The 14,622-nt window shown below is 34.1% G+C and overlaps 1 protein-coding gene across 2 annotated transcripts in view; it reads left to right on the top strand.

Moving 5' to 3' along the window:
• The window catches only part of LOC149788471 (calcium-dependent secretion activator 1-like), a 237,371-nt gene that overhangs the window by 112,874 nt on the left and 109,875 nt on the right, over positions 1–14,622 (top strand). For both annotated transcript variants that reach the window (XM_089974454.1, XM_089974453.1), the window contains exons 11-12: positions 4,500–4,636; positions 10,101–10,288. In XM_089974454.1, the coding sequence (XP_089830580.1) occupies positions 4,500–4,636; positions 10,101–10,288 (325 nt within the window). The remainder of the gene's footprint in view (positions 1–4,499; positions 4,637–10,100; positions 10,289–14,622) is intronic.

Genomic DNA, 14,622 nt, shown 5'->3' with positions numbered 1-14,622 from the left:
GGCTTCCACAATGGCAGCTTGAAAATTTTGCCATCGGTACTTCTTTATGAATGGTCATATCATCATGATGTTTTCACTAAAAGGCTTCTAATAATTTTTTTTGATCCTAAATTAAAACACTGCTAAACAAATGTCCAATATGTGGCCAGCTTGAAAATCTTGTTTAAGCTACTCTTCTTAAACTGAAAATCATTTTGACAGGGTGGTTTTGTCAGAGGAGTTCTTTTGGTGTCTATTTTGGTCCTAAATCAAAATGACTAACCCTTATTATGTGGCTATCTTGAAAATATTATCTGTACTCCCAGATGGATGGCTATATCAACATGGGGTTTTCACCAATAGCATTTTGAGATAACTAAGTGAAGATTATGCCAGTCATATTTCAATATGTGACTGTTATGACAGCCGCCATATAAATCATTTTGTCACTGATCCTTCAGAATGGATGATCATAATGACATCAGGGTCTTACAAAATGACTTCTAATGATGTCAACATTGTCCTAAATGAATACAGTGCCAGTCTGTCATCCAGTATATCTTCCACCGCAGATTATTAGAAAATCTTGTTATTGCTGAATAATATCAGATACGGTTTCAACAGTCAGCAGTATAAAGGAAGAAAAGGTCTTATCCTCAGTTCCAGGAAATTCGTTTCTTTTGCATCATTATAAAAAAAAATTGATTCTGGATCTAGTATTTTGAAACGAGTTGGATGCCAGCTGTGTTTATTAGTACAAATGACATGGAGTTGTAAGTCATTGCCACATCCTATTGGAAACGAAATGGTGGCATTTAGAATAGCTGTCTGGAGAAAATAACTAGTCCAGCCATATAGATGTTTTTGACTTGGATGCTTTATTTGTAATTATAGCTTTTGAAGGTTGTGTTTATTTGTCTTTAATGGATACACATGGTTTGATATCGTGGCAGTGCCAATCTTGTTTATGTATATATTTATGAGTACAGCATTTTGATTTGATTTGCATTTGAAGTCTGTCACCACTGTTTTAACTTCTTTTGATTACTCAAGATGTATATGAGTATTTGTGTTGGACACTGGAGATTATAATTGTTGTGTAAAACTTTACATCAAAACTACTGTACTTGATTTAGACATTACTAGAATTTATTTTTATGGTCACAGTATAACTAGGATTAGCCACTATTGTATTCAGGCAATGTAAGATATTGTATTCCAAACAAGGTATTGCACACCTGAAATTACCGAGGCTATTTTTAGCCACAATTCTCATTGATCCATGTCAGCTATTGTATTTAGGACTGTCAAATTTGCCTTTAGCACTAAAGCCACCTCCAGCAGGTCAGTGGCTGAATCTCTGTAAACATAGATCGCCTATGTTTCAGAAGACCAGTTTATTGTCCATCATTGCTTATTGACACTTGGACAACATTAGATCACAGGAAAATGATTATCAGCGGCATGTGTCTTTTGTAGTTGCTGGCACTTTCTGTGATCTTTTACAGTGCAGCCTAGAATGGATAGATGCTCACTTGCATAATGTAGATACAAATAAGGCCCATTAAAAACAATGAAGCGTCACTTGTGAAATCTATTAGATTTGTAAGTTTGTACAGTATTATCAGTATTTATGAGTGAATTAATACATTTACCTCTTAATGGAGATATTCCGTAAATAAGATTGTGATTTTGAAGAGTTCAGGGTGGAGGATGTCAAAGAGCTGAACTGTGCTACAAGGATATTTTAATGTAATTGACAATTTTCAGCACTGAATCAAAATTGATGAGACTATCCCATTGTTGAATGCAAGACTGATGCTAAAATCATCCATTTCTTTTGAGGTGTCAAAAGAGAAAACTTTGATCCTAATCAACAGGAAGTAGGATCTGTGATTGACTTTTGTCATGATACTTCTGAAGCCATATGTGCATTAGAGAAAGGACTGATATGGCAAGAAATTGAGGGCATTGATCCCTTAAAAATTATGCAGCTGGGAAATATCATTGACTCTCCTTAAAAAAAAATCAAGAAAGATCAGGTTTCAAAGAACATTAATCATGAAATACTTCCAGTGGGGATTACACATCATGCTAATGAACAGTGCTTATTCTATTTGGACATCATTGAATTTTAATGGGTTACATACATGTAATTTTGTTTTTTTTTTCTATTATTCTGTAATTTGGAATTGCTAAAAGTGTGCTGCACATCATGTGACATCACTCAGTTCCAAATCTTTATATGTAGCTGCTATTTTGAACTGAAGATGAGATATTTTATTGACAGAAATTACTTTTTACAGATGTTCATTTATTTAATTGCAAAATGGGTGTAGTAATGGTAATTATGTGTGTAGAAGTGGTAAATATGGGTGTAGTAATGGTAATTATGTGTGTAGAAGTGGTAAATATGGGTGTAGTAATGGTAATTATGTGTGTAGAAGTGGTAAATATGGGTGTAGTAATGGTAAATATGGGATTGTGAGCTCTAATTAAAAAAAAGGAATGAAATTTTTAATTTCAAAATCCAATGGTTTCAAGTGCAACCTAAATTGAATCTTTTTTTGTGCAATTGATGATATTTTTTAATCAGTTAAAATCACTTTAAACATGATACTGCTGTGGATAAAAATTATAATTGGCAAGTATATTAAATGAAACAAGGGGTTTACACCAGTATTTTAATGTTACTCTTGATTTGTGTTTTAATGTTACTACTGATCTGATCAGTCATATGTACAACAATATCGGTTGAAATAAAAGCTAGGTATTATATATTTGTTTCCTTTTGAAAATGTTATTGGAAACAATTATATATAAATACCATGCATTAAAAATAAAATACCTAATTTACATAAACTTAAAGTCTTATGACTGGCACCGCTCTGGTGACCTAGTGGTAAGAGCATCTGCCTTGGAAGCAGGAGGTTGTGGGTTTGAACCCTGGCCGAGTCATACCAAAGACTTGCAAAAATGGTATTAACAGCTGCCTTGCTAGAGGCTTAGCATTAAGAGGTTAGTGTTAGGAATGGTCAGCCTGGTGTCAGTATAATGTGACTGGGTGGGACATCATGCAACATGTCTGAGGCATGATGCCCTAGTGCTAGAGATAACTATCAACTGTCACACTGCATACATAGCAATATGACTGAAAAATTGTTAAACCTTCGTTAAAAATCCTAATCACACACACAATGGCATAATGTTTACTGTCCCCACCAAGAACACAAGTACACACATAATATTTGATCATTTTTGCTATACCGCAGTTTGGTACACAATATGGTTGGCAGTTATGGACTCTGACTACTGCATTATAACAGGGAAAATCTGTAACATTTTTATTTTCCCTGTTAATTTTTCAATGCAGTGCATTGAATAGAAGTCTATTGAAGCCATACATAGCTGTGACATGTTTTTAACGAAAGCTCTATTTACGCAACCTTTTTTTTAAATAAAAAAATGCATTTTTCATATCTTTGTAATAAAATGAGTTTATTAAAAATAAAAAAAAAAGATAGAGGGATTATGCATTGTAATGTTTGTTCACCGTAACTCAGCTTTGTGCGTTAACTTGTAAAATGACATTGATCAATGACAAGTGAGGATTTTGTTGAAATTTATCTGCTGACAAAATTTAGAAATAAATTTAGAAATAAACATTTGATACTGCTCTTTATTCAGGTGTAAGTAAATTGCACATTAGAACTTTTTATTTAAGAACATTTATGTAATTAATCGAGTCATTAAGCTGCTATTGTTCTTTTCTTTATTTCTTATTATTTCCAGTTTGGTTTATATTCCATCTTGGTCATAAATGATTTAAAAGCTTCAGAAACTTTAAAAAGTTAAATGAGCGAGCTTATTGCAATAATCAAAATGACAATATTTGCAATGGCTTTAGAATAAAGTTTACAATAAGCAGAAACATAAATGGAGTTTACATCCTTTGAAGCTAAAACATCTTCCACCTTCAGTTGGAGAAGATAAAGAATGTCTACTAGGGACACCTGTTTTGAGGCATTTAAAATATTTAGCCACAAAGCAGTCAGTGCAATTTAAATGGATTTCTTAGCCTTGGCAAGTATATGACTTAATAATTTGGGGGTGATATACAAGGCATTCTTGACAGATATGATGTTTTGAGCTGATCTGTATAAATTCAGTACTAGATTAAAGAAAAGCAAATGAAAACTTGGAATAAAAAGAAATTGTGCTTACATAGAGATAAAACTAAATGTACAAAAACTTGGAGATAAAACTAAATGTACAAAAGAGTAGAGGCTTTTTATTATACAGTAAATAAAATCATATCTTCTGCAGATACTTATTTCACAAGTAAGTTTTGTATCCAGGCTTAATGTTGAGGTACTGTTGGCGGTTGAGACATATTGATCCAGGGAAATACTTGTAACAGTCTTTTTTAAATGTGATTAATGATAAATGTCACTAGAATTAACACAAAAATGTTATTTTTCAGTTTGTGGTACAATGTCTATGTTTTCTATCCCTGTTAGATGCTGATCGAGCTCGCAAGCATGGTCTGGATGAGTTTGTACAAGCTAACCCCTGTAACTATGACCATCATGACTTCTTCAAAATGCTTCAAACACTAACCCTTGACTATCGGCTGAATGATGCCTATACATGTCTGGTAAGCATGCAGCATGTTGTGACCTTGCCTGTGTGATACTGTTTATGCATGTTGAATGTAAAGGGGCCGAAAGCATCATTTTCCCCATATATATGAAATTCTGGTCACATATTATTCAAGCTGTTGGAGCATACAGATCAAGGTCAGGCTTAAAGTTGGAAACTTAGTAGAAAGTTTGAATCATATAAATATGTATTTCTGAAGTTTGGTTTCTTTAATAGCAGGCCTTATTTCAGTGACAGAGATATGAGCCTGGTATTATACTTGACATTGAGGTTTTGAGTTCTGTGCTTGAAACATTTTCAGCAATGCAAGGATTGGATTTGCAAATCTTGTTTGTGCAACCAAAGGAAATATTGTAAGAGGGACTTCACATTTTAGTGGTATAGAGGCATACATTTAAAAAGGCTCTTCAGCACTGAAAATAAAAATAAACTTTGACTTCCTTCAAACTCATTTTTGTTCTTGCTTTTTTTTTAAATCTCAAAAAGTGAATGATTTGGCATTCTGGTATACCTGTATGTTCTTGAAGATTTTTCAAGAGGCAGCTAATAGAGGCAAGAGCATCATGGCTCTGGTTAGTGTGCTGACTTGAGACTAAACGAGTACTGGTACACACCAGATTGAATATCATGCACTGTGATGTCACAGTGAAAGCAGCATGTGTTTTAAACAACTGTGTACTATCCTGTTTTCTGTTACAATAGATCCAACATCCTCTTTTCTTGTCCAAGTTTAGTACCTGGTGACTATTGTAAAAGTCCATAACAATGAATATTTGTCATTTGGAAGTTATTTTGATGACCTTTAAGGTGCAGAGCATTCAACAATCAGGATTGAATATACACTGGTTAAACTATTTAAGTAGTAAATTTTAAAACATTGATTAATATTCAATTTAATGGGAATCAATGTGCCTTCATGACCACATTGACATTCACTTTATAGCATGCACAATGAAGGCTATTCAACATGGGATGGCTTCATAATGTGTTCTTGTATGTCCATAACAACCTTGCCCAGTGCGGTTTGTAAAATAATTTTAATAACTTTATAATCAATGAAAGTATCTGAATGCTTGGTCGCAAAAAGTCACTTAATATGCACTTAATATGCACTTGATGACAACAGTTGAGTTTTGGTAAAAATAACAAATTTGACATGATATGATTATTCTAGCAAATTGACTACAATTTTCACAGGTGTGATTGTTTGTATGTGGGGTTAATTAAATATATGATTATAAGTCAAACATTTAGTTTAATTTTGAAATTTCTTTTTAAGTCCATATGGTTGAGAACGATTATTGTTAGCATATTGGCATATATATTGTTCTTTATTGGTTGTTCAGTATGCCAGTCCAGCCTAAGTTATTTCTTTACTCTTTTATCAGTATGCCAATCCAGCCCAAGTAATTTCTTCACTGGTTTGTCAGTATGCCAATCCAAGCCAAGCTATTTCTTTACTCATGTATCAGCATGCCAATCCAGCGCAAGTAATTTCTTTACTGGTTTATCAGTATGCCAGTCCAGCATAAGCTATTTCTTTACTCGTGTATCAGTATGCCAGTCCAGCATAAGCTATTTCTTTACTCGTGTATCAGTATGCCAATCCAGCGCAAGTAATTTCTTTACTGGTTCGTCAGTATGCCAGTCCAGCATAAGCTATTTCTTTACTCATGTATCAGTATGCCAATCCAGTGCAAGTAATTTCTTTACTGGGTTATCAGCATGCCAATCCAACACAAATAATTTCATTTATGTTATTATAATTCATTAATATCCATATAAAATGGATCATCATGTATAAAAATTCATTTAATACTTAATATAAAATACATTGTGTTTGTATTGTGATTTATTGTCATCACCTTCAAAACTATGATAGCCTATTCCTTGGCAGATATGATAGAATTTGTAACTTTCTGGAAAAAAAGCTATTTTAGAACTTGGTAAAAAATTTGAAAATCTACGGGATTCCTAATAGCTGTCTCTTCATCAGTGATAAGTGCATCTAACTGTGCATTTTTCTTGGAGCATCCTACTAACTGAATGAATATGCATGCCACTTTCAAGCTAGAGCATGCTCATTTTTCATGAATGATGTAATATTTGCACAGCATGTTCCTTATTCCATTTTCATACCCTTCATATGTAAGGTCAGGGTATATATTGTTGCCGATGTCCATTTGTCAAGTTGCATCACATATCCTATCAGAAATTTTGTTTCCGTTCAGTAAATTTTCAAGGACTTGATGGATTGAATCAAATTTATATATGAATCTTTACATTTAGTAGACCTAGATTAAGTTGGATTTTCACCATATTTTGGCAAGCCGTGGTGGCTTAGTGGTTATGGCATTGGAATTATGACCAGAAGGAAATGGGTTTTGATTTCCATTTTGAGTCCATCCAGATTTGCTAACATAGTATGGCCTTTGGCACGGCACTTTTCTTGCCTTGGTATGCTGTAAAACTCAGTGTTTCAGTGTTGTAAAACACTTACCTATTTTCAGGTAGAATTGTACTACCCCTGTTTGACTTGGAACTTTGCCCTTCAATTTTATTTCTATTTATTAACTTTTGAAGGAATTAATGGATTGAAATCAAATATAGCTTGAGGCTTTACATTTAAAAGACCTTGGTCATGTTTGATTTTCACTATTTGGCTGCAAATGAATTTGGAGTTGAGGCTCTATTTTCACTAAGAACTTTGCCCTTCATTTTCTGCTCATTAATGTTTGAAAGTCTTGAATGGATTGATGCTAAATTGGGCATGAGGCTTTATGCACAGGGTCTTAACCTTTGTGATTTCATTGTATCAAGGTGGGAAGTGTTGCATCCATGGTATATGGGCATATTTGTTAATATTTAACTTTTGCACAATATTGAGTCATTGTTCAGGTTAGCAAGAAAAATTATAAGTGAAACATGCAGTGGGTAATATCACATAAGATGGGGTTCCATTTCCACTACCAACACCGTCTTGAAAATCAACCATTTAATTATGTAGGGTCACTCTTACTATGAGAGGTTTTGCTTCAGTGTTTGAAATTATTATGGGTTGCAGTAGGAACACAGATGAGAACAAATTCAGCAAGACCATCACTAAGAAAATGAATCTGCAAGTAGGGAAATAAAAAAAAATGAAAAGGACACATTAACAGTTGGTAAAATAATATAGAGTGTGCCATTCATAATAAATATGAATGGTAAGTGTGCTTAATAACCAAATTCTACCCCCTCCCCCTTTTTTATATATATATATATATATATATATATATATATATATATATATATATATATATATATATATATATCCAAACAATGAGGACAAATCACATAGAATTTTTAAAGTACATATTATATAAACAAAATATGATTGTAAAACATGCTTGCAGATGATATCCGCCATCTTTGTTTAGACCAAATATGATATTAGATTGACTCCTTACCCATATTTTCAGATACGTAAACCATGACAAACATATTCATATAAAGATTGAAATACATTATTGTAAATTTCATAGTTCAAATTGAACTCAAGTTTTGATGGCAGGAAATGAATTGTTAAGAAAGCTATCTGACATAAACTGTTCCTTCAAATAATCTAGATGTCAAGTTTAAATGATGTTCAGATAATCATTTTAGAATTAAGAGGTGCTACCCCTTAATTCAGTCTATGAAGTCACTCGTAATTCCAATCTTTTCCTAGAATGCTCCCAAAGTAGTGATACATTTGACAAATTCCATTAGTAATCATATAACAACATGGCATACAAATTGATTTGAGAGGGAATGAAGAGAGGTCTGCTCAGTTTTTAAAGTGGATTCGAGGAGAAAAAGCATGTATTAGATTAAAATAAAACTTGAATATTGGTGATCAGATGAGGTGCTGGAATATGCATTGAAAGGCAAACTTGGACTGAAGACAGTCTGACATAGCTTGGAATATGCATTGAAGAGCAAACTTGGGCTGGTGACTGTCTGACATAGCATGGAATATGCATTGAAAGGCAAACTTGGGATGATGACTGTATGACATAGTATGGAATATGCATTGAAGGTCAAACTTGGGCTGACGACTGTCTGACATAGCATGGAATATGCATTGAAGGTCAAACTTGGGCTGACGACTGTCTGACATAGCATGGAATATGCATTGAAGGGCAAACTTGGGCTGACGACTGTCTGACATAGCATGGAATATGCATTGAAGGGCAAACTTGGGCTGACGACTGTCTGACATAGCATGGAATATGCATTGAAGGGCAAACTTGGGCTGACGACTTTCTGACATAGTATTGTTGTTCTGTGATGTGTAGTCCTCAGCTTCCATGAAATTTGTCGATTGCTGAATCTACATGTAAGCAGCATTGTTTGTACAAATATGTTCAGGTGAGGTTGAATGATTAGTTAGAAGTAGCCACAACACAATAAACACTCATTAAATATTTATTTTGTAGAAAAGAATGTTAGAATAGAATTATAAAATTTCACCTGTATGTCAGAAATATTCATCATCCAGAAAGATAGACTCTAAAACTGGCATCTTTATATTTGAAAAGCCATAAAGTGCATCTGTTGCAAAGCCCCGATGAAAGAAAGGGACTAAGAAGAGCACCTAAATTGGACTAATTATGGCACTTTTCTTTTGAGCTGCCTAATTTCCATGGTCTAAAGCCATTTTGCATGATAGTCTGGAAATCAGGTTCTTCATACTTCATGCAGAGACAAGTTTTGACAACTTAAAATCTGATGTACTATTTTAATAGGCACTGATGTGATGACATCATTGTTGGTAGCTGTATCTATACAATTTTGACTGGAATGAAGTAAATTTTAGACTAAAAATTTCAGCTATATTTTCACATTTATTTTGGTAGTGGTCATATTTTTATTTATTGTAAAGTCAATGCTGTCTTTTGGATTCTGTGCTTTTAATTAAAGCATGCTTTTAGTGAGATGGTATTCACAACCATTGGTTTTTTCTATTTATTACTATCAAAAACAGAAATCTGACTTTGATGAATGCATTCCAGATGAAGAAAAGTGAAAGAGAGCAAAATGAATGGAGTGATAAAATTAGAATGCATTTCTGAGACCATGCAAACAAAACACAAAGGACATGATAGCTGAAATGCAAACATTAAATGGAATGCATATAGAACACACATGAAATGCAGAGTGATTTGATAAATTACATTGTTTCAGTGTCTATACCTATAACTCTTTATCTAGCTTGTTGAAAAATTAACCCACATAAAGTACATAGTGATATGGTGATGTCCTCAGAATATGATTGGATATTGAGCTAGTCCATGCTTGTAAAGCTTGAGGACTTCCTTATTCAAATCTACACACATATTTTCTTCCCATTTTAATTCTCTGGGATTTGTAATGTAGTTTCTCTATTACAAAGATCAGACAATATAAGTACTATTGAGTGATACTGTTACTTACAGGGTTGGTTCAGCCCTGGGCAGGTATTTGTTCTGGATGAATACTGTGCAAGGTATGGTGTCCGGGGCTGCCATCGACATCTGTGCTACCTGAATGACCTTCTAGAGAGGGCAGAAAATGGCATCATGATTGACCCAACTCTCATTCACTACAGCTTTGCCTTTTGTGCATCACATGTCCATGGCAACAGGTTTGTTACCAGGTCAAAGAATAAAATAATTTTTGTATGGTAATTGCTCTAAAATGCATTAGGGTAGGTAGAAAGGTGTTTTTATTTCTCATGTTACAGTAAAGATACTATATAAATATATTTATAGTATAATGACCAGGGATGTCTCCTTGTCACTTTAATGTATGCTTATGTATCTTGGAATGTATTTTTTCACCTATTGCTGGTTTTTTTATTGTTGCATGTAAACTGGTACCAGATTGATTTCAGGCAGACACTATATATATATATATATATATATATATATATATATATATATATATATATATATATATATATATATAAAATATACACACACAAATATGTGTATTATTACCTGCACATGAGTATTTATAAATTACCTTCCTAAAAGAGAAAAGGTTTCAGAAGTTACCAAAGCTATGTGTCAGATCATGGTAAATAAGAAATCTTTACAACTTCAGTGAAGATAGCAGCCATCTGGCAACCCATTGTTTAGAAATGTTGCTATTTAGTGGCACATTTCCATAATTCTCATCTGATTTATTTTCCAGTTACACATGGTATATGATGTGGACTATTTGGTCTTATCTTATGGCCAACAGAGTTTGCAGTATGCCATGTCTGTTAGATGTAGTCTTGTCAGCATTTACTGTTTTTTCGTTATAAAAAATGGCAAGACCAATTTTGACCAAATTTCGAAAAAGCAAACTTGGCATTAAGTCCTTCCAATTTAATACATATGATTTTGGTCCACATTCTAATCTTGTTGCTGTTGCTTTAAAAAAAATTAGGAAAGTTTTAAATGACTTAGTCCTAGTCCTAACAACTTATCAACAGTTTTTATTCTTAAAACTTTTAAGCAGAATTTTGGCCAGATTTTTAACAACTGTCCTCACAAAAAGGTCTATAATGTTTTTTTATAAATGATGCCAATCTATGATTTAATATCACTGTCATGGCTAACATCGAAAAAACTTGATTATCCCCATGTAAGTAGGGTGGCTAGATTACCCAATGTAAGTAGGGTGGGTAGATTACCCAGTGTAAGTATTGTGGGTAGACACCCCATGTAAGTAGGGTGGCTAGATTACCCCATCTAAGTAGGGTGGCTAGATTACCCCATTTAAGTAGGGTGGGTAGAAAGTATTTTCATTTCTCATGATGGTACAGTGGTACAGTAAGGATGCTGTGTAACAGAATGGTGAACACATTTTGAAAACTGGACAGAGAGCAAGGCTTTCAGTTTTTAGCATGCTTGCATCAAGTGCAAGAGAGCTTATGTTTTGCCCCACCCCACCTCATCCCACCCTCCAGTTGTTGTAGTCATGTTGGCAGTTGTAGAAGCATTGGTACTAGCAAATTTCACTTTTTATGTTGGGTCAGTTTATCAGACACTATTCCTTGTACAGTCATAAAATTAAATATGTAAGTTGAACTTAAGATGTGTGTGTTTGTGTGTGTGATTAGGATTTTTAACATAACTTTAACAATATTTCAGTCATAACGCTACAATGTCTGCAGTGTGGCAGTTTATAGTGATGTCTAGCACGGGGGCATCATGCCACAGACATGTAGCATAAAGTCCCACCCAGTCACATTATCCTGACACCAGGCTGACCAGTCCTAACACTACCTCTTAATGCTGAGCACCTAGCGAGGCAGCCATTAGCACCATTTTTGTAAGTCGTTGGTATGACTCTGCCAGGTTTTGAACCCATAACCTCCTGTTTCTGAGGCAGATGCACTAACCGTTAGGCCACTGGAGTGGTCTTTGAACTTGTTGTTGTTGTTGTTATAGGGTTTAACGCCATTTTTCAGCACAATATAGGCTGTACATGGCGGCTAGTATTAATGGTGGAGGAAGAACCCCGGGAAAACCCTGGAAAGAACCACCGACCCACGAGAAGCTACCGGCAAGCTTTCTCACATATCCACATTGGCCGAGCCCGAGACTTGAACCCACGCAGACAGAGGTGAGATGGCAGTGATCCATGACGGAGAGCGCTTTAGACCACTCGGCTACTCAGGGCCCCCTTTTTGAAGTACTATGCCACATCAAAAGTATGTCACTGCAACCTGCTTTTATTCTCCAGTGATCATGCAGTTTTTACATTTAGGTCACCTTTTGGACACCATTGCTTTTGTTCATTAAAATTTGATGTACCTACATTCTGAGGAATAATATGGACCATTATATCACAAGTAGATCACAGTGACCAAGTTTTTGCACTTTAGTCGTTGTGCATATTTTTTTACATTTAGGTCAGTTTTTGGTGATACCATAGGTAAGGCATCATCAAATATGGTCTTCATTAAAATAAAAAATAGAGACAACTTAAACTTCTGAAAAACCACTTTGCAGAAATTGCCATAGGTCTTGTCGATTTAAATGATGCTGATATGCCATCAAATACATTGACCATTAAAAAAAGTATCAAACAGAACTTAACCAAATTTGATGGCATCTTGACATAAAGGGCTTTCAACGTTATACACGTACACATGAATCTGACCAGCTATCAAATCTGATCACCATTGCTGTAATTATAAAAAAGACTTAACTTTATTAGAAGAAACACTCAACAGAATGTGACCAACTTTGACAGATAGCATGTTGGCATAAAGGCCTTTGAAGTTTACACCTTTGATGCTGATGTACCATCAGGTATAGATGGTGATAATAACCTTAACAAAAAACATACGATCAATAGCATTCTGAGGGATTTTCTTTAGAAGCATTCTAGGCGACCTAGATTTCTTGGGCAGTTGCTCTTGCATTTATCAGATTTGTTAACTGTCCTTGATTTGCATGGCCAGAATTGTTTTTGTACCAAAAAAACATTTTTGCACATTCCATGTTCATGGAGTAATATTTTGTTAAATTCTATTTTTCAGTCAGATCCAGTAGTTAGATATTCTTCATTTCCAGTATCAAGAGCCATAATTGTGCAGTTGATATGAAATGTGTTTAATAGTCCCCTCATTCATTGTCTTATTATGGATACATTTAAAAAAAAAAATGTAATTTGGACAATAAACATTTACCTAAGAAAAGTTTAAACATAAACTCTGCTACAGAATATAATAGAATGAGGAATTTCCATTCATTTAGTCCAGTTTGTGAAACATGACATGTCATTCTCCACCTCAAAACTGCCCCATAAAACCCAATCATGAATTAAGTTTTCATTTAGCTGGCACTTCTGATTTATGTATTAGGCAGATGTCAGGTGAGGCCCACTTGCGACTCTTTTATTATAATCTTTCAAAAAGTGAAGAACCATTTAATGATTTGTTAAAAAAAAAACACAGCTCGACTGAATTTCGCAGAAAGTATCTTTGCTTGAAGGTCTTTAACATTTTTTTTACTGATGATTAACCATCCAATAAAGCAACTGTTACTAAAAATATAAACAGTTACTAGAAATATAAACTGTTAATAAAATAAAACCATTTAGCAACAACTTATCCATAACAATTGAACAGAAAATGACCAAATTTGGCAAGACAAATAAATAGAATTATCTTGAATTCCTGAAAATTCTTTTCACACAACAAAGCATCAGTTCCTTCAATTTGCGGATGTTGTTAGAGTTGTCTCCCTTTCTGTCTTGTAGCTCCTGTTAGCACAAGTGAAGTTTTTGGTAGATTGCTGTGAAAGGTTGTATATATATATATTTTGGTCAACGCCTGAAAATGCACATATGATTATCCAGCAGCTAAATGCAGTGTAGAACTGAATTCTATGAATGCATCTTGTCCTGGAATTGTTTTGATTGCAGTGAAACTGGCACATATGGCCATTATTTAAAGATGCACATATTGACAGATCTTTGTACTTCCTTTGTTTTTTAAGAGCTTTTGATCTTTTTGCCTAAAAGCTGGATGCATGATATGAACACATTTTATTATTGCATCTACTCTTGCAGTTCTTAATGATTTTCTTTGACACTTGGTATGTATCAAGACTTGGTATGTGTCAAGACTTGGTATGTATCACCAGATGTCCATGTTTACCAATCATTGTATTTCCACTGTTTTTATATTATTCCCTATTTTAAACTATTGATTTGTCTCTATCATGGAGTAGGGGTGGAATGTTCACTGTTCCTTTTGTTACAGACCTGCCATCCAATATGGCCACTGTTACACAAAAAACCATACAACAGAAAAATCTTTAAAAGATGTTACTTTGATTTTGAAAAAAATAGTGCAACTACCCAAAGTTGAGGGCCTTTCAGTTTTATGCAAATGATGTTGAGCTGCCTTTAATATTTTGATACTGAAATAAAGAAGCCTTGAAACAAATATTTTATCTTCAAAACCCATGAACA

The sequence above is a fragment of the Sinohyriopsis cumingii genome, chromosome 11, assembly GCF_028554795.1.
Source record: "Sinohyriopsis cumingii isolate HCF-2022 chromosome 11, ASM2855479v2, whole genome shotgun sequence".
In the NCBI taxonomy this organism is placed as follows: domain Eukaryota; kingdom Metazoa; phylum Mollusca; class Bivalvia; order Unionida; family Unionidae; genus Sinohyriopsis; species Sinohyriopsis cumingii.
Note: the sequence above shows the minus strand (reverse complement) of the source record. Positions and strands in the feature narration are given on the sequence as shown.